Genomic DNA, 26,094 nt, shown 5'->3' on the forward strand with positions numbered 1-26,094 from the left:
TAAGTACCACGTCTGTTGGCTGCTGGCAGCACCTGGGGGTGTGACGGACGCAAGGTTCCTTGTCAAATGTCCGATGCTCATTGATATGTGTATTTGTAAAGCGCCTTGTCACCCCCGGGGGTATCCAAGCGCTGATCTTGGATGTTGCTGACACCAGTTTGCCCGTCATTTGCTGGGTGCAAGTAGAAGCCTTAATGTCATTTTAGCGACATTTTTCAACTGAATCTATGCGCACGTTTGAACCTCCTTTGTAAAGAAATGTATTAAATGTTGTTGCACCGAGTAAAACATAGAAACAAGAAAGCTGCGCCCTTATAGGGTGTCAGTTTCTGCTGCGACCCTTTCCTTTATCGCCGTTCAGGTGTTCCGACACCTTGAAAGTCCTTAATTGTAGCCTCATTCCCAGTTTTAAGGTTTGCTGAGATGGACAAAAGCAACTTTCTTGCCAGGACTGGGAGCGGCGACAGCTGGATTTAGTGTGGGGACACATTGCGGTGGGATAAGAGAGGTGAAGGCCCCCTGCCTGAAATGGGGAGTCAGCAAAAAACACTGCTGGCTGCGCCTACAATGCTGGCGGTATAACCCTCTTGAGAAGCCGAGTCCATCACATGAACCCTCACGAGAAGCCGAGTCCATCACATGAACCCTCACGAGAAGCCGAGTCCATCACATGAACCCTCACGAGAAGCCGAGTCCATCACATGAACCCTCACGAGAAGCCGAGTCCATCACATAAACCCTCTCAGTGGAGGCTCCCTCACAGCCAGCCCCTGAGCTCAGCCATGGACATGCTCTTCCTCGGCTGGGTTCATTGAGGGAGAAAAATGAGGCTGATGCTGGGAGGAGGGGGACCCGTATTCCACCCTAACGAGATCCATAATGCATTCAAAGGATGGACCCGAAACGCTCTGGCTTGGAGTCGGGAGAGAGGTTTTTCACAGTTAAGGGTTTCCATCTACTGTTAATCATGTTGATTTACTCCTGAAGGATTGCATCTTATTTCAAGTTGGCGAATAGAACGAGAAGGCAATTTATTTTTGCGCATATTCTTCTACTAGTGCTGCTGAGAAGGATCGCAGCGATTTCCAACCCATGGTAACGCTTGCTGGTGTCAGAACGGTCCACTGCGCAGACCGTCACTGGTGGCGACATATTTGTGAGGTGTGATGGACCGGTGTCGTCACCAGCAATGATGGGCCTATCGTCCTGAGAACGATGTGGGTAGACAGCCCTGGATTCCTGGAGTCGAGGATTCGAGGTTTTCGAGACTCCAAGTTCCAGGTCTGAAATCTCAAGGTGACTTTTTGCAGCCTCTGTCTTGTGCAGTGGAGGGGGCTCTGATTTGTAGATATCCTTTGTGTGACACCAATCTGTTTGTCTGGACTAGTTATTTCCCTTGTGTCTGATCAGTCCCAGAAATAAACGGCTGGTGTAATATTCAAAATCCATCAGTTGGTCACTGAAAGTTGACTACTACTACTGTACTTGAAGGTATCCTTCTTTAGAAACATCCATCTACTCTAACTGACTGGTTGCAGCTTATCTAGACCTGGATGTCTTGGACCTAACTGAAGCTTAACTCTAAGGAGTCCCGCTGTTTGCCAAGAAACAGAAGCATGACATATTCCAGACCAAGCTCAGTGAAATGAACCTGGATGAATTCAGATTACAACTTCAGGTCCAGGTCTCTCAGATTGACCCCGGACACCCACCTTGCCATCAAGGAGCACTTTACAAAGAAGGTGAAGGTGTCCTGGTACCAGGTCTCTCTGCTAATGAAAGTGCAATCTACTCCTCTCTGAAAAAGCAACTCCAGAACTGTTGTTCAAGCCCTCGTACTCTCACATCTGGATAGTGAAGCAGCCCTGCTCCACTGTATGCCAGACTCTTCACTGCTTCCGAGACTCTTCACTGCTTCCCAGACTCTTCACTGCTTCCCAGACTCTTCACTGCTTCCCAGACTCTTCACTGCTTCCCAGACTCTTCACTGCTTCCCAGACTCTTCACTGCTTCCCAGACCCTTCACTGCTTCCCAGACCCTTCACTGCTTCAAAGGCCCTTCACTGCTTCCCAGACCCTTCACTGCTTCCCAGACCCTTCACTGCTTCCCAGACCCTTCACTGCTTCCCAGACCCTTCACTGCTTCCCAGACCCTTCACTGCTTCCCAGACCCTTCACTGCTTCCCAGACTCCACACTGCTTCCCAGACTCCACACAACTTCCCAGACTCCACACTGGCCCCCATTTAGGGCATCCTACATGCAGCAGCATGACTCAAGGTCCTGTAGAAATATGACCAACTCACCTCCACCCTAATGGAGGATCTACTAACTCCTCCCCTAGCCAGCCTGCATCATCTACAAAATCAGCTGCATCGTCTACAAAGCCATCACAACTGGCAGCCCCATCGTCTACAAAGCCATCACAACTGGCAGCCCTAGCTATCTGGCTAACAAACACACCATCCGCGGTGAGTCTCAGCACACCTGCAGCCAGGACATGACTGGAGACGAAGAGGTGCCAAAAACAAAAAATAAGGTAACAGTCCTTCTCCATCTGTGCACCTGGATCTAGAACAGCATCCCCATATCCACCAGGAGGACCCAAGCATGCTTCCATTTAGGAGAGAGCTGAAGGCACACCATTTTAAAGAAAACAACATCATGACGCAGCAACTGGCCACTTTCGCTCCTAAAAACAAGCGACTCTTCCAATCACACGTCGACTGTGTCTTTGCCTTGGACTTTGTACAGCGCTCCACTGCCTTTCGCCTAGGTTCCTGCAATATAAATACCATATACACCCATACATACAACCACTGAAATAACACTTCGCCTATAGTATTCCTTATTTGGCTCTCACTTTATCAACTTTGCTCTCTAACGTCTCATTATTTAGGGACCCGTAAGGTTTGTATTTTTTCTCCTACATTGTACATGTAGTACCTAAGTGCTGCTGTTATTTGTTCACCAAAATATAGGTAGCAGGAAACATGGCTACTCGACCCCTATTTTCTGATAGTTGTCGTGTCGTGCTTGTGCAATGTTGTTCTGAACATGACATTCAGGTCGTGTCCCTAGTCCTTTTTCTTCGTAGTATATTCTGCTGCCATATAAATGACCTTCATACTGGTTGTGCTTGCACACCAAACCTATGTACAAAAAGTGTGAAGGAGACACTCCAGGATCTTAGAGGCAAATGTGTTCCTTAACCTGTGGCTTTAGCTATATTATTTTAGATTAAAAACGCACTATAAATGTACTGCACTCACTTAGCCAAATGTGGGCCGACTGTGACGGGTATTTAAATTTTGTGTCAGATAAGTGAACTTGTTGTTTGTTACTGATAGCCAGATTGGGGCTTGTTATGCTGCTTCTATATAGATATGTAAATTCATCCATTGAATATTAGTAACATTCCAACTCTTTTTGAAATCTCTGCAGAGGAAGCGCTTTAGAACTCTTTTCTTATATATATATATATATATATATATATATATATATATATATATATATATATATCCGGTTGTGATGCTCACAAAGGCAGTGGCCTTTTTAGGTCTCGCCGACCAGAAAGCGCGAGCTGTCTGTGTGTGAACAGCCCTATTGTCAGCTTAAAGTGGACTTAGAGCCCGCCCACTGCTTACCATTGGTTGGTTTTATTGTCACTTTCACTTGCTTTTTATTCATTAGCTTGTGTGGGCTTTCCTCCTCCTCCTTCTTGTGTTTGTCCCTCCCCTGGAGCATTGCCTTATTTCTTTTATCCTTACTTTGCTTAATTTTCAGGCACTTTTTTCATTTTGGGTAAGCACTCAATGAGAGTGCATGTGTTTTCCTCAGTCTCCCTTCTATACTTCTCTTCCACTCTCATGTAACATGTTGCTCTTTCGCCCATGTGCCTCTCCCCTATTACATTCGGTATTGTGCCCACTGTTGTGTACTTCTGCCCCAGCATTGCTTTCTCACCCTTGTGCGTCTCCCACATTGCTCTCTCACCCCTGTGCTCCATGTTGCTCTGATCCAACTAGGATCAGTAAATAAACAGAAAAAAACATGCAGTTTTGTTATTTTGTAGACATGCATGGTGTGTGTGCCTCCAAAACAACGCGCCCAGCTGCATCATAGGCTTGTTGTGTCCCTCCTTTTGAGCCATGCTGCACAGCATTGGAGAGTCTGGACAGCATCGCTTGACACCTTTGTCAAAGCCAATAGGTCCTAAAGCCGGGTTATATTGGCTTTGCTAATGCTTGTTATTTTGTGTGTCTAAAATTAATATTTCAAGAGGAATTGGAAGTTTCTTAAAAAGGTTTGTGTTAAGCAGAAATGTTAGTTTCGGGTTCTTCTAATTTATTACCTGTTGTAACTTGTCTGTAATTATTGCGTTTATAAATTCTCTTTTTCGGCTAAAAAAAATACAATATTCCTTCTACATGAAACGTCAATAGTTCTGCATTTCTGCAATACAGGATGGTTCGTTTGTGGCATTATTGGTTATTGCACATTCTAGTAGCGTGCTTGCATCTTCGAATGGGCAATAGAAATATTTTTTCTAATACTTTGCTAATATATACGGGATGTGACGTCCCCAGTGTAATTAATCAGGATATTTCTAGACAGGGGACTTCGGCGAGTCGTATAGAGGCTGCCAGGCGCGTCTTTGAGGATGGACAGTACACTGGTTACATGTTTAGTGGATCCATTATAGACCGTAGTGGCATAACTCCCCGCAGTGCACCGTACAAGATGGCTGCTGATCATAGGTGACTCTAAATGTTCTAAATGCTGGGCTTCACTGACATTGTGTTGGAATAGTTCTGCACAACTGGCCTCGTGTAGTGTGTATGTGTCCAGTACTGTGGAAATAAAGCATTCTTCAGAATTTTCCGTGGAATGAGAACCGCGCTTTCTAAACATTTCAGAGAGGCTGCTAATAAGTTATATTAGTGTCTATTAATTAAGCACTCAGCAGTTCATAGCACCACACACAGCCACCCCCAAATATACACAAGTTTTGCCTGTCTCTTGCCATTGTTTCAGCCCTAGTCCACCTTCACCTACCTGCCCCCAGGAAGCAGAGGCCAGTGTTGTGGCAACTTAATGGTGCTATGAATGACCTTTGAACTCTAGCAATTAAGTTATTACGGTGTAGCATCAAACTACCTTTCTTATTACAGACCATTAGTGGGGTCAGAATTACACTGTAACTTAAGCTGTTTTCGTTTCTATGTAGCAGAACTCAAGTGCATTCGGAGAAAGTAATGACCTCACGGTGAAGGATTGACTCCTTCATTTAAGGGGTGGCTCGAAGCTCTGCGGTGGCTGGCCCATGCCGGCCTTTTCCTAGGCAGGTGTCTCTGTTACAGGGTGTCCTTTCTTGGAGACGTTCACCTTCAGTGTTCCTTCGCATCCCTCTTTTTCCATGTCATTTTAGTAGTTGTATTTGTTTTGCAAGAAGGAACACAAGATGCATGTCTTCCCTTGACCAGCGCACCTTGTGTTCTCTGACGCTAGCGTATGCGCCGCCCAGCAACTGCATCGCACTAATCCAACATGGAGGGTCCACAGTAAACCATTAGCAGAGGGGTGTGGAAAGCATTTGACGTGTGTGACCAGGGCGTGTAGTGTAACAAAGACTCTTCTGTTCTCCTGAAACACTTGTACTCAGTGCCTTGCTCATCTGACATCCGTCTCTGGGGCATAGTGATCAGTAGGGTAGCAGGTGCAGTCGTAGAGCTGTGAGGGCCCCTCTGCACCGTGTTATTGATAGTGTTTACTATCCAGCAGCAGAATTGGGTTGCCTACTGTTCGAAATTGCATGAGGGGCCATGGCAGTCTTCGTACGCCATTGCTTCTCCGTTGGTTTGGTGTGGGCACTTGCTTTAGCAGGGCCTAGGCTCTAAAACTTGTCCTCATTGGCAGACCACATGACTGATATCTTAGTTTGCAGCAGGCCAGACAGACCCATAGGGCTTCAGCTCTAAAGCTAATAATCGTTCACGGACACCTGACGCCTATCTTATCTGGCTGCACCCAGAAAAACCCCACCACTCGTGGTAACATCATATATCTTGACCATGCATTAGGGCCTCCTTAGCCGTAGTAACTTGTAAATGCAGTGTTCAGAATGTCTGTGGTTCGAGTTAGGTGCCCTGCAGCCAACTGTCACGTCTAAACTCAGTTACACTCTTCATGGGGTTGTCCTGGACATTCAGATCCCATAGTGTAAGTGAAAGGATGAAGGCTCACAACTTTTATCTGATTCACTTACTGTGATAGAGAGATATTGTAATCCGATTTAAAGCACCTTATTTTTTTCCATTCACACATTAGCTACTGGGTGTACTGCAAAGCAACCTTGGGTCGATTTATTTGGACAGGGTCAGAAGTAACTTGTTCTCCCAATAACAGGAACTGGTGGCTCTTTGGAAACCATTAGAGGAAGTACATCTTTATTTTCTCAAGATTTTATTTCAGTGGCCTTTATGTCAACTTGCAGGCAGTGGGAGTTGGGGTCTCTCTTTTTCTAGACCCCCAGATTTGAGAATCTACCCAGGCCCCCATTGGTTCCAGGACTGTTGATGAAATTGAGTTCTGTCTCCCATCAGGATCAAGAGATTGTGTTATAAGTTCCCTTTTCTTCACTATGCTGGCACACTTCTCCATCACCAGGATGTCACTTACCTCTACTAGTCTGCGGCCTTTTTGACCAAAAGTGAGACCCTGTTGTTTTACAGCTGTTAGATGTGACCTGAAGGCTCATCGTCTACTTCTAGCAGGTTAAGGTGCATGGTCACCAGGCAGAAGCAGCTAGTCCTCTGTTGAGAGTAGATCCCACAGGTCCTATGGCTGTTTCCTGTTTGGAAGCTTGCAAGGTAGTCCAACTTCTGGTGTTGCTCTGTAGACACAATCTGTGGCTCAAGGACTACAGGACAGCTCTTCTATTTTCTGTCCTTGATATTTAGGGCAGTTTATTTCATTTTGCAATCCCAAAAGAAATGTGCTTCCAGCATTTTTGAGTTATTTGGGTTTCTTGGTTAGTGAACATGGTGTTTGTTATTTCTTAGGTATATCTTCATTTAGATAGGACTGTAGATCTGTCTCTCTAGCATCCAAGTCTGAGTTGAGTGGTATTTTGCAGTTACTTTAGATCTGGTGGGGACTTAGTTTCTCTTTATGACTATTCCAAGAAGAGATGGCCTCAGGGCAGGTACCTTCTGTATTTTTAGCATTGCAGCAGAACAAAATGATGTTTTTCCAGGCAGGTCACATCTAGTATTAATCAAAAGAGAAAATCTGAGTACTGAAAATCACCTGTGAGTAATTCAAACATTCACAGAATTGTGGTAATAGTCTAAACTTGTTTTATTATACTACCTTTACTCTTTACAAATACGAAGCATTGTTTAAAGTTAGAAGTGGTACGACTATTTCTACATCTGGTCACAAAACGTGTTTGTTTTTTAATTCATCGCCATTTCTTTGTAGTTCTGAAACTCTTTGTGTCTTTTTTGTAGATCTTGGCAGACAGTCAGTTTTGACAGAAAACCCTCATCGTTCATCAGGATTGTTGGGACCAACAACACAGCAAATGAGGTATGTGGTAAAGATTCAACTATGTTTAAATCATATGCCGGGGCCTCAGCATGATACACTAGAGTGACGCATACTCGACCCTCAGCCTTCAGGGCGGGTTCAAGGAAGGAGACATGAAGCGTGTCTCTGGTCTTTCTTACACTGGCTGGTGCAGCCATACAAGCTGCCTACCTCATAATGTGTACCCTGCTGGGTGTGTTGACCTCACACCAAGCCAGTTAACTAATAGACTAAACAATGTGAGATTTTGGCTGAGTGCTAACCTACCAGTACCTCAGGAAAATTGAAGTCCCCTCCCTTAATTGGATGCTGGAGTTTGGCTGAAGCCATTAACACGCCCAACCTACTGTGTCCTGTTCAGACTTACTTTGTGTGCCTGGAATAACTGAAGTTGGGTGGCGTATGGTTTATGCCTCTACATTCATCTGGGAAGGAGGAATGTGTTCACTGCTGAACTCGCAAGTCACACAAAAAGAAAACCAAATCATAGTAATGATCAATTAAATGAAAACATGGGATAATCTTAAGCCAGACCTGCCAAGCACGATAACTTTCGACCATGTGAGAGAGAAAGTTGGGCCTGGAGGCGGTAGGGCTTGAGCAGTGTCTTCTCCCTCCCCAACATACATAAAATAGGCTTTTGAAACCGCATCCCGTGTCCTGGGGAAGTTGCAAATCCTGTAATGTATGTTATGGAGGTGCTGAGCCTCCACAATTAAGCGGGAAGCCTACTGTATGGAGTGGTCTCCTGCTCACCTTCTATTCGTCATGTGTTATCGGCTGGTCTTCAGGTGACCGGTGAAGAAGCTGGTATTGTGTGACCAATGGCATACCGTGTGAGTTGGCAGGCCTGTAAAGCCAATGCCATTCGAGCTCCGTTGTTTACAGCCTGACTCGTAGTCCTATAAACATGAGTATCTTATTTTCATGGTAAACATTAGGACCTTTCAGAAATCTCAAATCATTCTCTCCATCCGATCCTGCCTAATGGCCTTTTGATGGACTCTTTGTTTGTTTGCCCCACAAGGGATCAGAACACAAGCATGCGTTGGTCCTTCCGGCCGGGGGAGGAGAGTTCTGTCCTGTAATGTGGGCTCTATAGAAAGCTCTAGTCCAGGCATTTGCTTTACGAACTATGTGTACCTGTCACCTATTTTTTTTTGTCAAACCATTTTTATTGCAGGACCAAATATATCGTAAATATCATTAATGCAGGTTTCTCTCCCCCCTTAGCCATTTATCCGTGCAGCATACACAGCCGTATTGCCCACATCCCGGAGGCCGGGCGGCACCACTGAACCATATGGTACATCATTACAGTTCTTACAAGTACGGTTGTCTAGTGGGGAGATCCGCTGCCCGCTTTTAATGTTAGCCCCCCACTCCCCCAAATGCACATGAATCTCACCTTCTACTTCCATTAAGTTTGATCCTGCAATCCCTCCCTCGGCGTGTACCTGTCACCTATACCCCTTCACCCTTCTTTTCTGACCATTAGACCCACTAGAATCGCTCTGTTAATTGCTGGAAGGAATATTCAGTAAATGGCAGGTCCTTCCACTCATGAAGCACAGCCTTCTACAGAGCTAGAGTGTATTTAGGCATCCTGTAGCCACAGGTTGCGTGACCTTTCAGGGTCCTGGATGTTCTGGTCCCACTGACTTACTGTGCTTGTAATTTATTAAAATATATTTCAAAGTAACACGTTCATTTAAATACTGATATCATTGTATTAATTCATTATTTCCACTTCGTCACAGTCATGTGCTTTTGCCACTGCTTTTCGGAGCGAGCTCCTTTGCCGTGTTGTAGCCTCAGCTGGTCTCTACAGACAGGAATTTACTTTACAGCAGACACTGTGGGACAGTGAACCTTATGAAAGAAAAATAAATGACTTATTATACATTTCTAAGACACCTAAATGACAACATATAGTTAGAGAGTAAACTGATGACTGGGCAGAACTAAATGTTCCACTTACTCTTCAGCACTCTTGGATGCCTCGTATGTCCCGCCAGAGGCGTCTAATCATTAGACTTTTACACCATTTCTGCTTGTAGCCTTTTTGCTAGAAAGCCGAAGTTTAGTGTGTTTGTAAAATCAAACCACAAACCCTTTTCCACATCTTGTTCAAAGATGTATATTGTAGACATGTTAAGGTTCTTCATCAGTGTTACTGAGTGAGTATGGATGTTAAATTGGATTCGATTTCGTACGTTTCATTTAAAAAAAACAGTGTTAGGTGTTCGCTGTCTGGCGTGTCGACTGACTGTCTTGAAAGTCTGTTTCTTAAACATCAAGATGGATGCGCAATGTGGTGTGACACAGCAACCATATCAAAAGTATGAAAAAGTACGGTTGTTATGCTTTTAAGAAGACTGCTTCATTTTGTCAAGCAATGAGATGGCCATCCTGAAAGTAGGAAAACGTTTCTATCCTTCAAGATGGCTGTTGTGTTATGCAATACGGTGGGGATCTTGAAATGAGAAGAAGTAGACTTTCAAGATGGCTGGTTTCCACTTCTGGATTTGCGAGTGCTGGCTCATTTTAAAAGCAAATGGCAATGGTAAGGTCAGTAGTGGCAGTAAGAGCAGAAAGGGGCCATGGCGGAGTGAGAAAAGATTGGGAAAATGAGTGTCAGCAAGCACATGATAGTACTATAGGACAACATCGAAGTCATCACCAAGCCAACCATCTGGTACCTGCCACATCCTGAAGGAGTCCATCGCATCTCCGGGCTCATCCTCAAGGAGACCAGCGGGGTGCTCAAGGTCTTCCTCAAGTGAGAGGAGGGAAGAGAGCGGCAGAAGAGGTTGCATTGAATGCACGATGCATAAGGGAGAGACAAGGTGGGGAATGTTCTGAGAACTAGGTAAAGAATGTAAACTCCCTCTAAGTGCCCAGAGCCCTGGAAGGAGCTGGACACGTCCTCCCATAGGGAGCTGAAATAAGAAATGAAATGTGAAAAAAAAATAGTTTTATGTCATCAGCAGTGAAAGAGTATAACTCATCTAATCAAAAAAGAGGGAAAGAAGACACACTCCTGGACTGGCCCAAAGACAAGAATAGAGAGGAAAGATATTGGATTAAAAGCATGCAACTGAGATGCACAAGAAAGCCATCCAGTCATGAGCAAGGGGTTGACCCAAAGCTCATTGTAGTATTGCATACAGTTCTCTCTGTGACAGACAGCGGAACCTGTCTGTAGCAAGATTGCAAAAAAAACTATGCCATTATTGATAGGTCGTGAATCTATCCTGGAATCAATCAATTATTCAATCTGTAATAGTGATTAGACAAGAACTATCACAGAGGCATTCAATAAAAAAAATATTTGGTTATCTAGTTTGTTTTTTACATGAAACACTTTTGTTTTGAGGTTTGTAAAATCTCAACCATCGACAGTGGCAGTCACAGGTTGGATCTGATTTAAAAGCTATAGAAACTGTGTCTGCCCTGTGTCGTACCGAGGGCACGGGAGCCAGTGGAGGCCAGAAAGCCCCGACTCTGACAAGTTGAGAAAGCAAGTTACCACTCGCCACGCACCTGTAATGCCTATCGGGGTGCTAACAATGTCAAGCAGTGCTCTGTGGCTGGTCATTGAGAATTCCTTCTAGGAAAAACAGCTGTAGCAGTGTCCAGAACACAGTGGCTAACATCCAGCACATGCTGCTTGTGAGAAATTGGGTTACTGGTTGAGGTTGGAGAGGGTGGGGCCCTACTTAAGCAGCAACCTCAGTCCTTGTCAGGGTGAGGCACAAGCAAATCCCAAATTAACCTGTGCTCAATCCTCTAGTAGCTTGACACAGGGCTGTCAAGCTTGAATTAGAGGCAATGCATAAAGTATTTCGCAGTACAAAACATCACAAGATAAACCCCACACTAATTTAGAAACATAAAACAAAATTTAATGAATAACTCAAGACCAACACATCAAAAATCAAATCAGTAGAACCGTAGATACGCAATTTTAAAGATTTAAGTAAAAATAGCGCCAAAAATCCCAAAAACGCCACTCGCGGCTGCCTGGTCGTGCAAGACCGGGAGAAAGTCACAAGTTCATGCCAACTGCGTTGGAGTGGAAGTTGGATATAGAGACCCACTGAAATATTACCATCTCAATCCAGCACAAATAGTCCCTTTTACGGTGGAGAGGCCCCCAAGGAGCAGAGAAACGTTGTTGACAGTCAATGATGTAGTGTGAAGAGCAGGCCTGGCGTCATAAACAGTCATGAAAGAAGCGCAAACATCCTGTTGTCATCACGAGCGAACAGGCTGGAGCTTTGTAATGTTGAACCCCACGAGCGACAGATGCTATAGCACGAAGAGTCAGGTTGACAGAACTTTGCATTGGTGGTCTGTGCGAGTTACAGGGCTTTGGCGCCAACTGGCCAGATCGCGTTCACAAAAGAACCCAAAAACTTCAATTCAGCCTCTCTGAGTGCACACCAGGGGTCCAGAACCTGGAGATCACCACTTGGGGAGTCAGAGGCTTGCTCCAGCTGGATCTGAGCACTGGTGCGGGTGGTTGGGAGCCTGTTATGTCCCTGTGGCTCTAAACAGAAGGCCAGCAGACTAGCCCTTGTAGTTGCTCTGGGAGTCCTGCTTCAGATGCGGGTCCAAACCCCTCTGACTCAGGCTGGGGGAGCTCGGGCTAGCAAGGCAGCAGTCCAGCAAGGCAGTAATCCAGCAGGGCAGCAGTCCTTTCATCAGAACAGCAGTTCTTCTTCCTGTGAGAGTCTCTCCAGGTCCAGAAATGTGCTGAAGAGTTGGTGTCTGAAGTCCAGGATTTAAACCAGGTGCCTCATTTGAAGTGGGTAAAGCTTCTAGAGTTTTCCCTTTGAAGTGCACAGTGTTCTTGCCTCCCCTGGCTCCAGGCTAACTAGAGGGGGTATTCAGCCCTTTATGTTGATCCAGGAAAAGGCCTAATCAAGTTTAAGTAGAGTCTGGCTCAGTTCCGCCCTCCTAACCGGTCATTGATGTCGCATCCAAGTACACCTAAGCTCTCTGTTGTATGCGACTGTGCAGGAGGAATACAGGAAGCCCAACTCACAATTCCAAAGATACCAAATATGAACTGGGTACCTGTTCCCATTTGGAAGTTACAAATTAATAAACATAATAAGGTTACTCGAATGTTATCCCTATGAAAGAGGTAGGCCTTGTAGTAGTGAAAAAGAAATGTAAGAGTTTTTCACTGCCAGGATGTGTGAAACTTAAATATACATGTCCAACTTTTTAAATATAATGCACCCTGTCCTCTGGACTGTCCAGGGCCTCCCCTCTGGGTGACATATGTATTAAAAAGAACGGTTTGGGCCTGACATAAGATTTATTTTGTGAGGTTGAAATGGCAGTTTAAAACTGCACACACAGGTTGCAGTGGCAGACCCGAGACATATTTAAAGTTACTCAAGTGGGAGCACCATCAGTGCTGCAGACCCACCAGTAGCATTTAATTTACAAGTTCATATTACATCCTGTTAGTGAACAGGCCCCAGAATTCTCTCGTAAGTTGTAATTAAAGGTCACGGAAGTGTAGAGGAGGAAGCTTCGCACCTAAAGCATTGCCGACTGATGTCAACATACAATGAGTAGAACGTGTATAGGAAGAGCTGCCTGTATATGGCAGCATAGTGGGAACTCAGCTGTCGCCATGGTGCTCCTACATATAGTAGCGCAGTGGAAGTCGCTGTCCTTATAGTGCTCTTATATATGGAAGAATAGTGGGAACTCAAGTGTTCCTATGGTGTCTTTGTATACAGCAGCATAGTGGGGACTCCGCTATGCCTATGGTGCTCCTATATGTGCCTGCATAGTGGAACCAGCTGTTCTTATGATGCCCCTATAAATGTCAGCATGTTGGGAAAACCAGCTGTTCCTATGGTGCTCTTATAATGGCAGCATAGTGAGAACTCGCCTCTTTCCTACACTGCTCCTTTATATGGAACATTGTGGTAACTCAGCTGTCCCTGTGATGCTCCTATATGTGCCAGCGTAGTGGTACCCGCTTTTCTTATAGTGCTCTTCTATATGGCAGCATAGTGGGAACTCATGATTTTGCATCCGTTTACTTTGTCTCATTGACTGTCTTTGATTTACGACCTCTTTTTGTATGAATTCCTGGTAATTTAACTAGAGGATGCAGAGAGAGAATCCATGTTAATCTGCGCATCCTCCTGCGAAGTGCCCAGAATTCCTTTTTGCTGCTTCTCCAGTCCAGTCAATACTGACACAAAAGGACATCGCATGCTTCCCTTCAGGGATTCTCAGCACCAGTCAACCAGCACTCTGTGTTCTCCAGACAAGGAAATATTTAACAGCAGAATATATCACCAGTTCAGGACATCAGGAGAGATTAATGATGGAAGAAACGTGATGGAAGTAGCTTGGACATCGGAGCTTGAAGTATACCTCCTGGGAAGGTTGAGTCCACGTTGTCTCCATTGTGGAGCTGTTGGCTTCCATTGAGTTATGTTTCTTTGGGAGAACGGCTTGTTGAAAATTGTGGTTTTACTGCGATATCCCAGCTATTAACACTTGTCCCCGCACAACATCTGTTTTGATTTCATCGCTTTATCACACGCTCTGAGGACGAGAGCACAAACTAGGAAAGCGGTGACCATAGCTTTCTAGAAAATTGAATTTAGATCCGATTTTTGATGAAGAGGATGCATCCCAGAACTTTCTATACATTGCCAATGAATTTGTTGTCAGCCTGCCAAGGAGGAGAGTGACAGCTCTGCTTCTGGTGGCGGCGGCCATGCCAGTGCGCTATCAGTCTTTCTGGTCTATTATCGCTTTTCTAAAAGCTCTGTCTCATCACGCTCCCTTTGGAGGTGCATAATTTTAAAGCAGAAGATGAAATATAGATCTAATCGCGGATGTATGCACAACTGGAGGCAAAGCAAATATTCAGCGATTTTATGAAGAGCTGTATCGTTTAGCTGAAATAGGGATAGTCGTGTGGACGAATATTGAGGCACCTAAGCGGTAAGCTCATCAGCCTTCAGATATACAGTCAGCCAGGGATGGGAGCAGGCAGAGCACGACTATCTTGCTGTATCGCTTTTCGCAGTTCATGAACTCTGGATGTGGATGTGAAACATAGCCTCATAGGGTTTGCCCGCAAATAGCATTTTTTATTAAAAAAATTAAATTTGAAATGGCCTACTTCAGCCGTGCAGCCGAACAAACAGCACCTCTTCAGGTGCATTAAATCATATGCAGAGAATGACCTTAATTTTAGCATCTATTGCAGTAATGAAAATTAAGATGCTTTCTTCATTTATGATGTTGAAATTGCATATACTATTTTGGAAACATGCAAATGGATTTGGAGTGTAAATATTTAATTGACTTAAAAGAGTATGCTGTCAATAGTATGCCATATTCTAGCAGATGATATTGAGCAACGTGATTATTTAAACATTTATTTGCTAGTTTGTATTCCTTCTAGTACAGTTAATTCTCACGGTTGAAGGATGGCTCATTGCCGGTTGGATAAGACAAATCAAATGTTATCTGTGTCCCTAATAATTCAACTCTCAGCTTCCAGTCTGAAGTCACTTGCACTGAAGTAAGAACAGATTCTATTGCATCTTTTTACAAATAACTATTGACCCTCCCGCCTTGACAGATGTTTATTGTTCATCTGCCCTTGATCTTCTCCATTAACATTTTCATCTTTGTAGATCCCTTTTCTAAACCTCCTCTGTTTTAGAAGTATTCCTGCTATTGGTAATATCTCCATTCTGTGCTCCTTTGGGCAATGTCCTCATCTATTTCTCTCTCTGCCTCTCTGCTCTTGAACCTGATGATGGTGGTTCACTCCTGTTTCTCTCTCCCTGCCTCTGATCTCCATGAGTAGTGCCATCACCTGTTAATCTTTCTACTCCTCTCTCATTGAGTACTTCCATCATGTCACTCTCCCTCCCTTTAATATCTTTGATTAGTTCTATCATTTGTGTGTCTCTCTGTTTTTGATCTCTTTGAATAATTTCCTGTTGTTCTCTCTGCCTTTGATGCTCATTTCTAAGTCTCTGTAGCCACAGTGCCCTTGAGTAGTTCCTTCATCTGTGATTTTCCCTGTCCTTAATCCCTTAAACTAATGTCCTCAAGTGTGGGCCGCCTTGCCATAAACTCCTTGGCTATTGCCCACATACGTGGGTCTTACTTCCATGAATCTCCTAAGGCAACACAGTATCTTTGAGCCCCTCTACATCTTTAGCTGGGTGTCCCTCAGTTTAATTATTATTTTTTTTTTTTAAACAAATGTTATTAATTTTTGCAGGTTTATTTCCAACTGAGCTAACATGGCTCATGTGAGCAAATAAAAGCAAAGTAAAACAGATACATAAGGCAATAAATTGAAATTAAAGAAGACACAAGAAATGATTCTGAACTGCCCAGCTCACGCCACCCTCCACACCCACCCCAAAAACTCTTGGTGACTGGAAATTGATAGCACTAAAACAGAATAGAATATTGAGTATGATGGTCATCATGTGTTTACCTCCCCACCACGGAATGCCCTAACCTCATCACCTAGAGAGTGTTGTATCGGGGTGTCCCCCTGTTTTTGATCCCTCAAGGTAATGTCCTGATCTGAAAGTCTTCAGACCTTGATCTTCTAATATAATTCTTTCATTTGTGGGGAGACCCACATATGAAGACATTATCCAAGGAGCTCATGAACTGGGAGGACGTATGCATACATCTGTTCTTTTTAACTTATTAAGGAAGCTTGTCAGTAAACATAACATATTTGTAGGTCATAACTACAAGCATGTAGAAACAATTTGGAAATTCCAGCCATGGCAAATGTAAAGGACATAAATTATGAATATCTAAAATCAGAAATATAAGTTGCACATTTTTGTCCAAAGTTCTATAACTTCCAAATACAGGCATCCAAACATTGTGTTACTTTAAGCACTCTGCTCCTATTTCGAGTTTAAGAAACTGGAATCTAATGAGTTGTAAGTTCTGTGCCTCTGGAAGCCTCGCCCTTCAAACCAGCGAGCAGTGACTGCCTCTTGGGCTGCTAAGTCCACGCTCTGTGGGAATTTGTAATTCATCAGGCTGTCAGTCCACATAGGGTCATTTTTTGAGTGGGACAACAACAGCTTGGATACTTTGAGACAATTCCTAAAGAGCGGCTTGACCACTGGACACAATGGTTCAATCCATAGACACAGCTGACACACTACACCACTGTTGGACTTGGCCCTCTTTGCAGGGTCACCCCTAGTGGCGGCTCCTCCGCTAAGACGGATGTGTTTGGGACCGCGGACTGGCCAGTTTGCGGCAAGAGCCTGTTTTCCACCAACGCTAAGCCTGGTGAACCGGACTCTTAGCACTACAACAACCACCAGTGACGTGAGATCTGCACTTCGCTCTACAGCATTTACAGCCAGCGGTGACTGCCAGTGCAAAGCGACGGATGTCCACGACGCCAGACAGGATCTTCCTGCTGTAGTGACGACCATCCACGAAAGCTGGCTTGCTCTTTGTGCTACAGCGACTACCATCCATGATGTCTCCCGGCTCCTCACGTCCTCCTCTCCCGCGAATGGTAATCTTCTCACTGGACTCCAGTAAGTAACTTTTTCAGCTGGACTAACCTGGTCTGTGTATCTGGCTTGCTTTCCATCGTGGTTGGCCTGAACTTGTGACTTTCACCTGTTCTCATCCGAACAGATAACCGCGAGTGGTGCTTTTAGGTACTATACTAAATATAAATCTTTTAAATTGATTATCTCAAATGTTGTCTTTTTGGTGTCAATTTATTAAAATGTACTCTATTTCACAAAATTGGTGTGGGATTTTTCATGTGTTTGTTTTCACTTTATTATTCTTTAAGCACTGCATAAATACTTTACACATTGCCTCTAATTTATGCCTGACTGCTTTTGTACCAAGTTATCAGAGGGTTAAGAACAGTTTAATTTAGTGACTCTTTGTGGTTCACCCTGACCAGGGTAGTGGCTGTGGCTTGAGAAGGGCTCATACCCCCTTCAACCGCCAACCCTATTTTTCACAGCCTCCAAACAAGGATGCTTTCCTTTGGCCTCTCAAGAAATATCTAGGCAACCTGCATGGACATGCCTTTTGATGATGAGGGGCTATTCAGTAAGAATGTTCACTCCTCCCTGGAACTTTTCAAGAACTACAGAACCTAGTATCTCCAGACAGGCCATTGCACCAGCAGTGCAGGAAATGTCTAGGATATTCCTGGGCATAACAATCCTGGCAGAGACAATGTTCTCAACTGATCTTGATGACCCAACAAATACACTTGTCCTTGACTCACCTTCTTAAGCCACTATCTTCCAGTGGGGGGTGAGGGCCATCAACTTTTCCACCAATTGGGATACACATCCTATGTCAATACACTACAGATTACTCGGTCGACCAAATAATCCACAAGGGCTACACCCTACACTTTCTTTCTCCCCCCCAAACTGCACTTGCTCCTCTAGGATGTGCTCTCCAGCACATGCCTTGATTTTAGAGGTGGACATCTGCTTCCTTTTGAACAAATGAGCCATATAGGGAGTGTCTCTAGAGGAAGGAGGCATGGGATTTTATTCTGGTTTCTTCTGCTTCCTCCAGGAAGAGACCTCTTGAAACTTTGAACTCAATAGGGAAAGTTCTAGATGCTTTCCCTGAGCCAAGTTCTATTGGCCATCAATTTGGGGGATTGGCAACTATTCATAAACCTCCAGGACGTCTACTCTTTCTGATAGTTCTCCCTGACCACTGATGTTAGCTGAAATTCACAGTTCCATCACAGCACTATCAGTTTACAGTCTTACCATTTGGACTTAAGACCACACCATGCATTTTTACAAAAGTGCTAACAGTTGTGGTGCCTTAATTACAATGTCCGGCGCCCAGGTGTTTCACCATTCGGACAGCTAACTGGTGAAGTTGGTTCACTGGTGCTGGTAGAAGAACAGCAAGTCAAGAAGAAGGGCAACCTAATAAGTCATTGTGAGCTTGAGTATCAACTAAGAAAAAGATCAGTGGCCAACCAGTGAATCATGTAGAAATGATTCCCTTGTTGGCCATTTACTTTATTCTTAGTAGAAGGACAGATTCAGCATCGGGTGACTCTCCATCAAGACTTTGGTTTATCAATCCCCTTAAGTCTTTTTCACTGAGACACAGAGGTCAATTGTCAGAGAAGCTGTTTTGGACATTACCCCATGAAGGCTCTTGGCACTTATTAAAGGATGGCAGATATGCAGGAGAGAATTAAGAGGTTGACTTAGACATTTATCCTGGCCCTGCAAGCCTTATATCTGCTTATTTTATTTCTTCCCAGAGTTTTATAAAGCGCAAACTTGACCTGAAGGTATCTGGTATCGGAGCGCTTTTCATGAGCACCAGTAATGTTACACAAGGACCCATTCATGTTTGTTATGCATGGGGAGCTTAAGTGATTTTCCCAGAATCACAGGATGTTGAGCGTCATTGCTGAGACTCGAACCTGGTTCCCCAGATCTGAGATCGACTGCCCTAGCCCGTTCGGCCACATCCTCTCCCAATCTTAGTCTCATGAACTTGTGTTTCTTGTTGGTGCCACATGCCAGAAGGCTCTTTAGTGGTTTCTGAGGAAACATTAGCTCCAAAAAAAAGGGAGCATCTCAAGCCGGGGTCTTTCCAGTCAATTTATCTGGATCTTTAGTGGTGAATGGAACATTCAAACCGTTTAGTAAATCACCCTTTTTAATCCTATGAAATCGCAGGCTTCCATTTTCACAGATATCTGCTAGCTTGGCACGGGTGGCCATTTCAGTGCAAGGATGGTGTGAGGTCTTTGGTCCTCATCGGAGCAGCATCTGCACTTAAAAGTGATGGAGCTGCAAAACGTCCATTTTCCCATGAAGGTATTGCTTCTTTCTATATCGGGGATCATCATTCCGATTCTGACACCACCCTTGTCCAGTATATCAGCAGAGTGGTGTGAGAGTGAAAAATGTGTTGGGAGGCAATTTGCTTGTGACAATACGTACAACAGTAGGGAATTTCCCTTGTAGTAGCTCCCTTTGCAGGTTCCCTCAACATGAGAGTGAATGCTCAGTCCCTCTCACTGGAGAACCACAAGTGGGAACTAAATCCAGATGTAAAGGAGATGCTCTTGTCCAGATTGGGACGTCCAAATGTGGATCTCTTTGTCACAGGCCAGAATAGGAAATGTCTTAAGCTATGTGTCACATAATTCTCTTTGAATGGTTCCCTGGGGAATGATTTCAGGATCAGCTGGCCTCAGGGCCTGTTGTACATGTTTCCACAGATTTGATTCTATCACAGGTCCAGCATAAGGTGTGGCAGGATCAAGCACAATTGATCCAGATTAGGGAAAGAAGACAAACTCTTCACCTTTTTTGCCACGCACAGGGTAGACCTGCTGTGGCAGGGGAATTTTCACGACCTGCACATTGTTCCTGAACTGCTACGGTTCCACATGTAGAGATTGGGCAGTTCCAGCAACAATCTGTTTGCCTTCTGGCTGAATTAGAGGATTTTATCTTGGCTACCAGGAAACATCCTATGAAATCTATTTATGCGCGTTGCAGGAGCAAATGTATTAAGTGATGCAAGTTGGAAGGCCTAATTTTTTCTATCCCATCTTTCCAACTTCCTGCAGTTCACTCTGTTTCTTTCCGAGTAGAGCCTAGGAATTGCACCAGTTAAAGGCTATTTGGCTGCCCCGTCTGCTTTAATGTGTGCTTTTGACCCGCCTTCCATCATACATCCAGGTTTAATTATGGACACAGAACAGTTGGTCATCTCGTAGGATGATATTCATATTCTTGTGGTCCATGCATGACCCATGTATGACTCAAACCCTGAGCACCATCATAGGTAGAATGTTTGTGCTTGGTCACATCAGTGGGATCACACTTCATTCATTAAGGACTTCACATTTACAATGTCCGTCCGTTTATGTAGAGGCCTGCCTTGTCTGTCCGTCATCCTGTTCAGGCACTGAGAAGTTGATTCATCACTACATTTAAAGTTATTTTCAGTCATGTGTGTAAGCTATGATAAGCCAAAGATACTTTAGGAATTCATTTCCCCTTGTAAACCTCAGAATTTCATTTTACCAGTGAGATATTTTCAGCATTTTCTTGGCAATAAAGTGTCACATGCTGCATTCATTTCTCTGCTACAGTTACAAAAGCTCATCATAATGATGGATTTGCACCTCAGAGAGGAAATTCCTCATCCACAGAATAGAGGGCTTAGCGCTTCCATCTAATCATAAAGGCTCACGTACAGGAAATCTGATTGAGTGGTCAGGTGGACGAAGCAAGTCTACACACTACTGTTGGGTAAAAGAGAGCCATCGGACAGAGCTGGCAGTCATCTCTTGGTCTTCAGAACAGGAATGTACAATTGAAATAGGCAACCGGGCTATCCTGTGTGCAGGAGGGAACATGGCTTTAATGAGGAGGAATTATGGGACATTGAATCTCACAGGATATTTTTTTTTTTTTTTTTTTTTTTTTTTTGAAACCGTTTATTGCAGTTTGAAAAGTTACAGGTATGGGCCTACAACCACACGGCCGGCCGCTAGAGCATCAAAAACATATTACATGCATACAGCAAAAAGTCTCACAGCGGTGCAAAGTAGGAAAACAGGAGTAATCAATGGTGCAGGCCTCACGGCTCCAGGCCCACAGTACGGTTCCATTTTCTTAAAGCAAAACAACATAAACAAACCACAACCGCAAGGCAACCCTCGATCCAAAGTGACAACACGTGCTCCACAAGTGGGGGACCCAAACCAGCAGCAAAACTCTGAAGAGGGGGACGGGAGTAGATCAGGGACTGGGGGACCGCGCGCCCGCGGCCAAGGGAGGGGGGCCATCTAGGGAGACGGAGCCGGCGAGGCAGTCGGTAGCAGCGGCGGCTCACAAATACCCCCGCGGTAGGCGTTCCAGGGGCCCCAGAGTTTCATCCACGCCCCAGGCTTACCCCTCGCCACATACACCACCTTTTCACGAAACATACACCAATCCATATGCTCTTTCCAGGCCGACACCGCAGGGGGCCTCTGGGATCCCCACAATTGAGCAATATCACGCTTAGCTATCATGTATCCCAGAGTCACCCACCGCGTCTGCGGTACCGAGTAGTCATTAGGTTCCCAGACATTCAGCAAGCATCTCCTCGCTTCAGGCAGTAGCGTGACACGCGTAACCACTCGCAGAACCCCATGCACACCACGCCAGAATCGCTCCACCTTCGGGCACTCCCACAGTATATGCATGAAAGTCGCCAACGCGCCACAGCCACGCTTACACATTCCGTCACCTGCAAAACCCATACGTAGAAGCCTTGGCCCCGTCACGTAGACCCGGTGAAGGATCTTGAGCTGGACGAAACGAAGGCGAGCCGGGATGGCCACCTCTTTCGGAGAGGCCACCGCGGAAATCCAATCCTCGTCGTCCAGCTCCAGCCCGTCGGCAACCCAAGCCTCGCGGAGACTAGTCAGCAGGCACGATCTATCGTTAATCAATTTTTTGTATATGAGGGAGATCGTGCTGTCCGGGACATGGCCATCTAGCACTCTGTCCTCCAGGGGGGAAGACTCCGGAATGGATGCAACATCCGGGAAGACGGAGCCCAGCGCATGGCGGACCTGTAGGTACCGAAAGTACTCACTGCCCTGCAGCTGAAACTCCGCCTGCAGCGTCTCAAAAGTTTTGAATCCCCCCCTCGTCCAGAGATCTCCCACCGTGCTGATTCCGATCGTGTCCCACTTCTCGAAGCCCTTCGACGTCCACAGGGAGCCCAACCTCTCAGATGCATACAGCGGAGACGCCCGGGTCAAACGGTCCTTCCACCCCATAGCTGCATTAGCCGCGTGCCAGACACGCACCATGACACGCGTCGGTCCCGTCAGACGGGAGTCGGGCGCGCCAGAGTAGAGCGCGCGATTGTAATCGCCACCGGGTAGGAGCATCTTGTCCATCTCAAATGCCGGATTCAGGGCGGGCCCGTAAAGGCCATGATTAATTGCAGCTAGTTGGGAGGCCCAGTAATACCGTTTAATGTCCGGAAGGGCGACCCCTCCATCGTACCACGGGAGCGTCAGTTTAGCCAGAGCAATACGCGGCCTCCCGTCCCAGAACAGGCGCCGCTGGAGGCTCTCCACCTCATGAAAGTAACGTGCCGGGACCAAGTCCATGGTATTCTGGAGGGCGTAGAGGAAGCGCGGCAGGGACATCATTTTAAATAAGGCCGCTCGGCCGAGCGGCGAGAGCGGCAGACGCCGCCAGCGCACCACGTCCTCCCTCAAACGCTGGAGGGGGGGCAGCAAGTTCCGCTCATAGCGGGCCTCCGGGTCAAGAGTAATATATATACCCAGGTACCGGAAACCCTGGAAGGCAATCTGGATCGGACAGTCCCGTGGCAGGACCGGAGCCTCCCCGGAAAGCACATAGACACAGGATTTCGCCCAGTTGATGACCAGGCCTGAGTTACGACCGAAGGAGCGCAAAACATCAACTAGGACGATCAATGATTTGCGCGGGGAGGCGAGATACAAAAGGATATCGTCAGCATAGAGGGACACGCGGTCCTCATGCTCGGGGGTCCAGCGGAGGCCACGGATAGAAGGGTGCCACCGCAGCCACTCCGCCAGGGGCTCCAGGGCCAGGGCGAACAGAAGAGGCGACAGGGGACAACCCTGTCGCGTGCCCCGCCCCAGCGCGAATGGGGCCGATACTCGCCCATTCACCACCACCTGCGCCAACGGGCCCGAATATAGCAATTTAACCCAGCTGACGAAACCCGGGCCGAACCCAAACTTCGCCAGCATCGCCCAAATATATGGCCATTCAAGCGTATCAAACGCCATGGTGGCGTCCAAGGACGCCAAGATGGCCGGCTCCCGCAAAAATGGGACACGCGCGAGCACCCCGTGTAAGCGCCGCAGATTGAGCGCCGTGTTGCGGTGTGGTATAAAGCCCGATTGGTCTTGGTGGACCAAATCGCCCACCACTCCAACCAACCGGTTGGCCAACACCTTGGCAAGGATTTTGGGCTCCGCGTTCAAAAGCGAAATCGGCCTATAGGATGTGACTCGTTCACGGGGCTTCCCCTCCTTGTGGATCACCACAATTGTAGCCAGACGCTGGTCCAGCGGGAGGGAGCCCTGCGAGTGGGCCGCAAGGAACATCGCGCGCAGGTGGGGCGCCAACACATCCGGGCGTAGCTTGTATAGCTCAATGGGAATACCATTGGGGCCCATGGCCTTGCCGGATGCAACCGAGCGAATAGCCAAGGCAATTTCGTCCGAGGTGGGAGGGGCGTCCAGCGAGTCCCTATCCTCCACCGTAAGGGAGGGCAGTGCGATGTCCCGAAGCAAGGCGTGGGAATCTTCCTCCGAGCAGGGAGAAACCGGGGAGTAAACTTCGCGGAAGTAATCCGCGAAGCAGGAGACAATGGCTTCCGGCTCGGTGACACACACGCCATCCACGCTCTCAATCAAAGGCACCACACGGCTCGCTCTCTCCCTCTTATCCAACCACGCAATCAATTTGCCAGCCTTGTCACCCACATCATACAATCGCCCCTGCTGCTCTCTACTGAGGCCCCTGGCTGCCTCCGTGACGAGGGCCCGATAGGCCGCCTGCTTTAAATGCAACACATGCAACTTGGCGTCTGTTACCCCGCTCCCCAGGTCACCCTCCAGTTCTGCAATCTCGGCCTCAACCCGGGTCACCTCCTCCCGCTCGCGCCGCCGGGCATTGGAAATAAAGGAGAGGGCCTCCCCTCTAAGAACCACCTTAAAAGCCTCCCACAGGGAGATGGCAGACGGGACCGACCCCACATTCTCATCGAAATAGCGCTGTAAGGATTTGATCAGGTCGGCACGAATGGTGGGGTCGCGCAAATACCATGCATTAATCGGGGCCACCCTGCCATCCCCCCTCGGGAAGACATCGAAATGCAACAACAATGGGGAGTGGTCTGAGATACCCCGTGCCAAATGGCGCACCTCCCCCACCCTCCCTACATGGGCCGCCGGGACAAGGATGTAATCAAGCCGCGAGAGGCTACCATGGGCCCCCGAGTGGAAAGTGTACTGTTGCAATACAGGATGCTTCAGGCGCCAGCAATCTACCAGGCCCAGCGTGTCTAAAAGGCCGGGCAGCCACGCCTGCGCCCGGGGGAGGTCCCTAGGGGGATGGCGATCCATAGACCCAGAGGCAACCGCATTAAAGTCCCCTCCAACCACCAACAGGCCACTCGGAAGGTCCAGAAGGAGGCGCCCTAGATCCGCAAATGTAGTGGCTTGTAACCCAGGCGGGACATAGACTGATATGAAGATAAACACTCTACCCTCCATGCGTCCCACCAGAACAGTGTAGCGTCCCCTCTCATCATGGCGCACCTCGTCAATCTCAAACGGGAGCGAGTTCTTGACCATAATACCCACCCCCCGCGAGCCCGAAGTGAAGCCGGAGTGGGCCGCCAAACGATATCCCCGCCGATTCATTGCATGAAAGGTGTTACCTATAAGGTGCGTCTCCTGCAGGAAGACAACATCCGGTGAAATGCGTTTTAAATACTGCAGGACCACACCACGCTTAATCCTATCCCCCAGGCCGTTAACATTCCATGACAACACAGTCAAATCCCTACCCCCCATCATACGTCGAGACAATCGGTCGTCCCCCACCGAGCATCTTAAGAACAACAAGACAGTTGCGGGTTTGCCCTGCGGTGCTAACAAACAACACACCCCCCCCACCCCCCGGTCCCAACAAAACTCCCCCCTCCCTGCACCCCTGCATGAGCCCAGACAGCCCCCCCAAAGTGCAGTGTGCCTGTCGCCCCATAGCTAAGTACTAACTAGTCCCCCAGAGGAGGAGGGAAGCCCCCAGCAGACCCCACCCGACCTCCATGGGAGGGGAACATACGAAAGCAATATGTGGTAAAGGAATAACATCCCGAGCAAGGCCTATACAGTCACCCCTCAATTCTGATCCGGCGGGCCCTCCCCGCCAGCCGCGCCCCCCCCGCCCCGATCTCCAGGCAAAGTGTCTAACCAGTCCCCAGCCGTCTCGGGCCGGTCGAAGAAGTGCGTACGGCCATCCACCTCCACCCTCAGCTTAGCCGGAAAGAGCATTGAGTACTTGAGGTTTAGGTCCCTTAGGCGACGTTTAATACCAAGAAAGCTCTGTCGCTGCTTCTGGACCGCCGGAGTAAAGTCTGGGTAGAAGTGTACATCCATGTTGTCCAGCCTGACTGGTCCCTGTTGCCTGGAGGTCTGGAGGATGGCATCTCTGTCCCGAAAATTAAAAATCCGGGCAATAAGAGGCCGCGGCGGGGCACCGGTCTTAGGGCGGCCCCCGGGGACCCGGTGGGCACGCTCCACCGCAAAAAGCTTACTCAGCCCCCGGGGCTGGAGATGGGTCAGGATCAATTCTTCCACGAAGAGATCCGCCGCCTCCGCCTCTCGGCCCTCCGGCAC

General features: G+C 47.0%; 1 protein-coding gene across 1 annotated transcript in view; it reads left to right on the forward strand.

Moving 5' to 3' along the window:
* BTBD9 (BTB domain containing 9) overlaps positions 1-26,094 on the forward strand; it is a 702,660-nt gene that overhangs the window by 630,274 nt on the left and 46,292 nt on the right. The window contains exon 10 of the mRNA XM_085610241.1: positions 7,514-7,592. Within this exon, the coding sequence (XP_085466367.1) occupies positions 7,514-7,592 (79 nt within the window). The remainder of the gene's footprint in view (positions 1-7,513; positions 7,593-26,094) is intronic.

The sequence above is a fragment of the Triturus cristatus genome, chromosome 6, assembly GCF_964204655.1.
Source record: "Triturus cristatus chromosome 6, aTriCri1.1, whole genome shotgun sequence".
NCBI classification, from domain to species: Eukaryota; Metazoa; Chordata; class Amphibia; order Caudata; family Salamandridae; genus Triturus; species Triturus cristatus.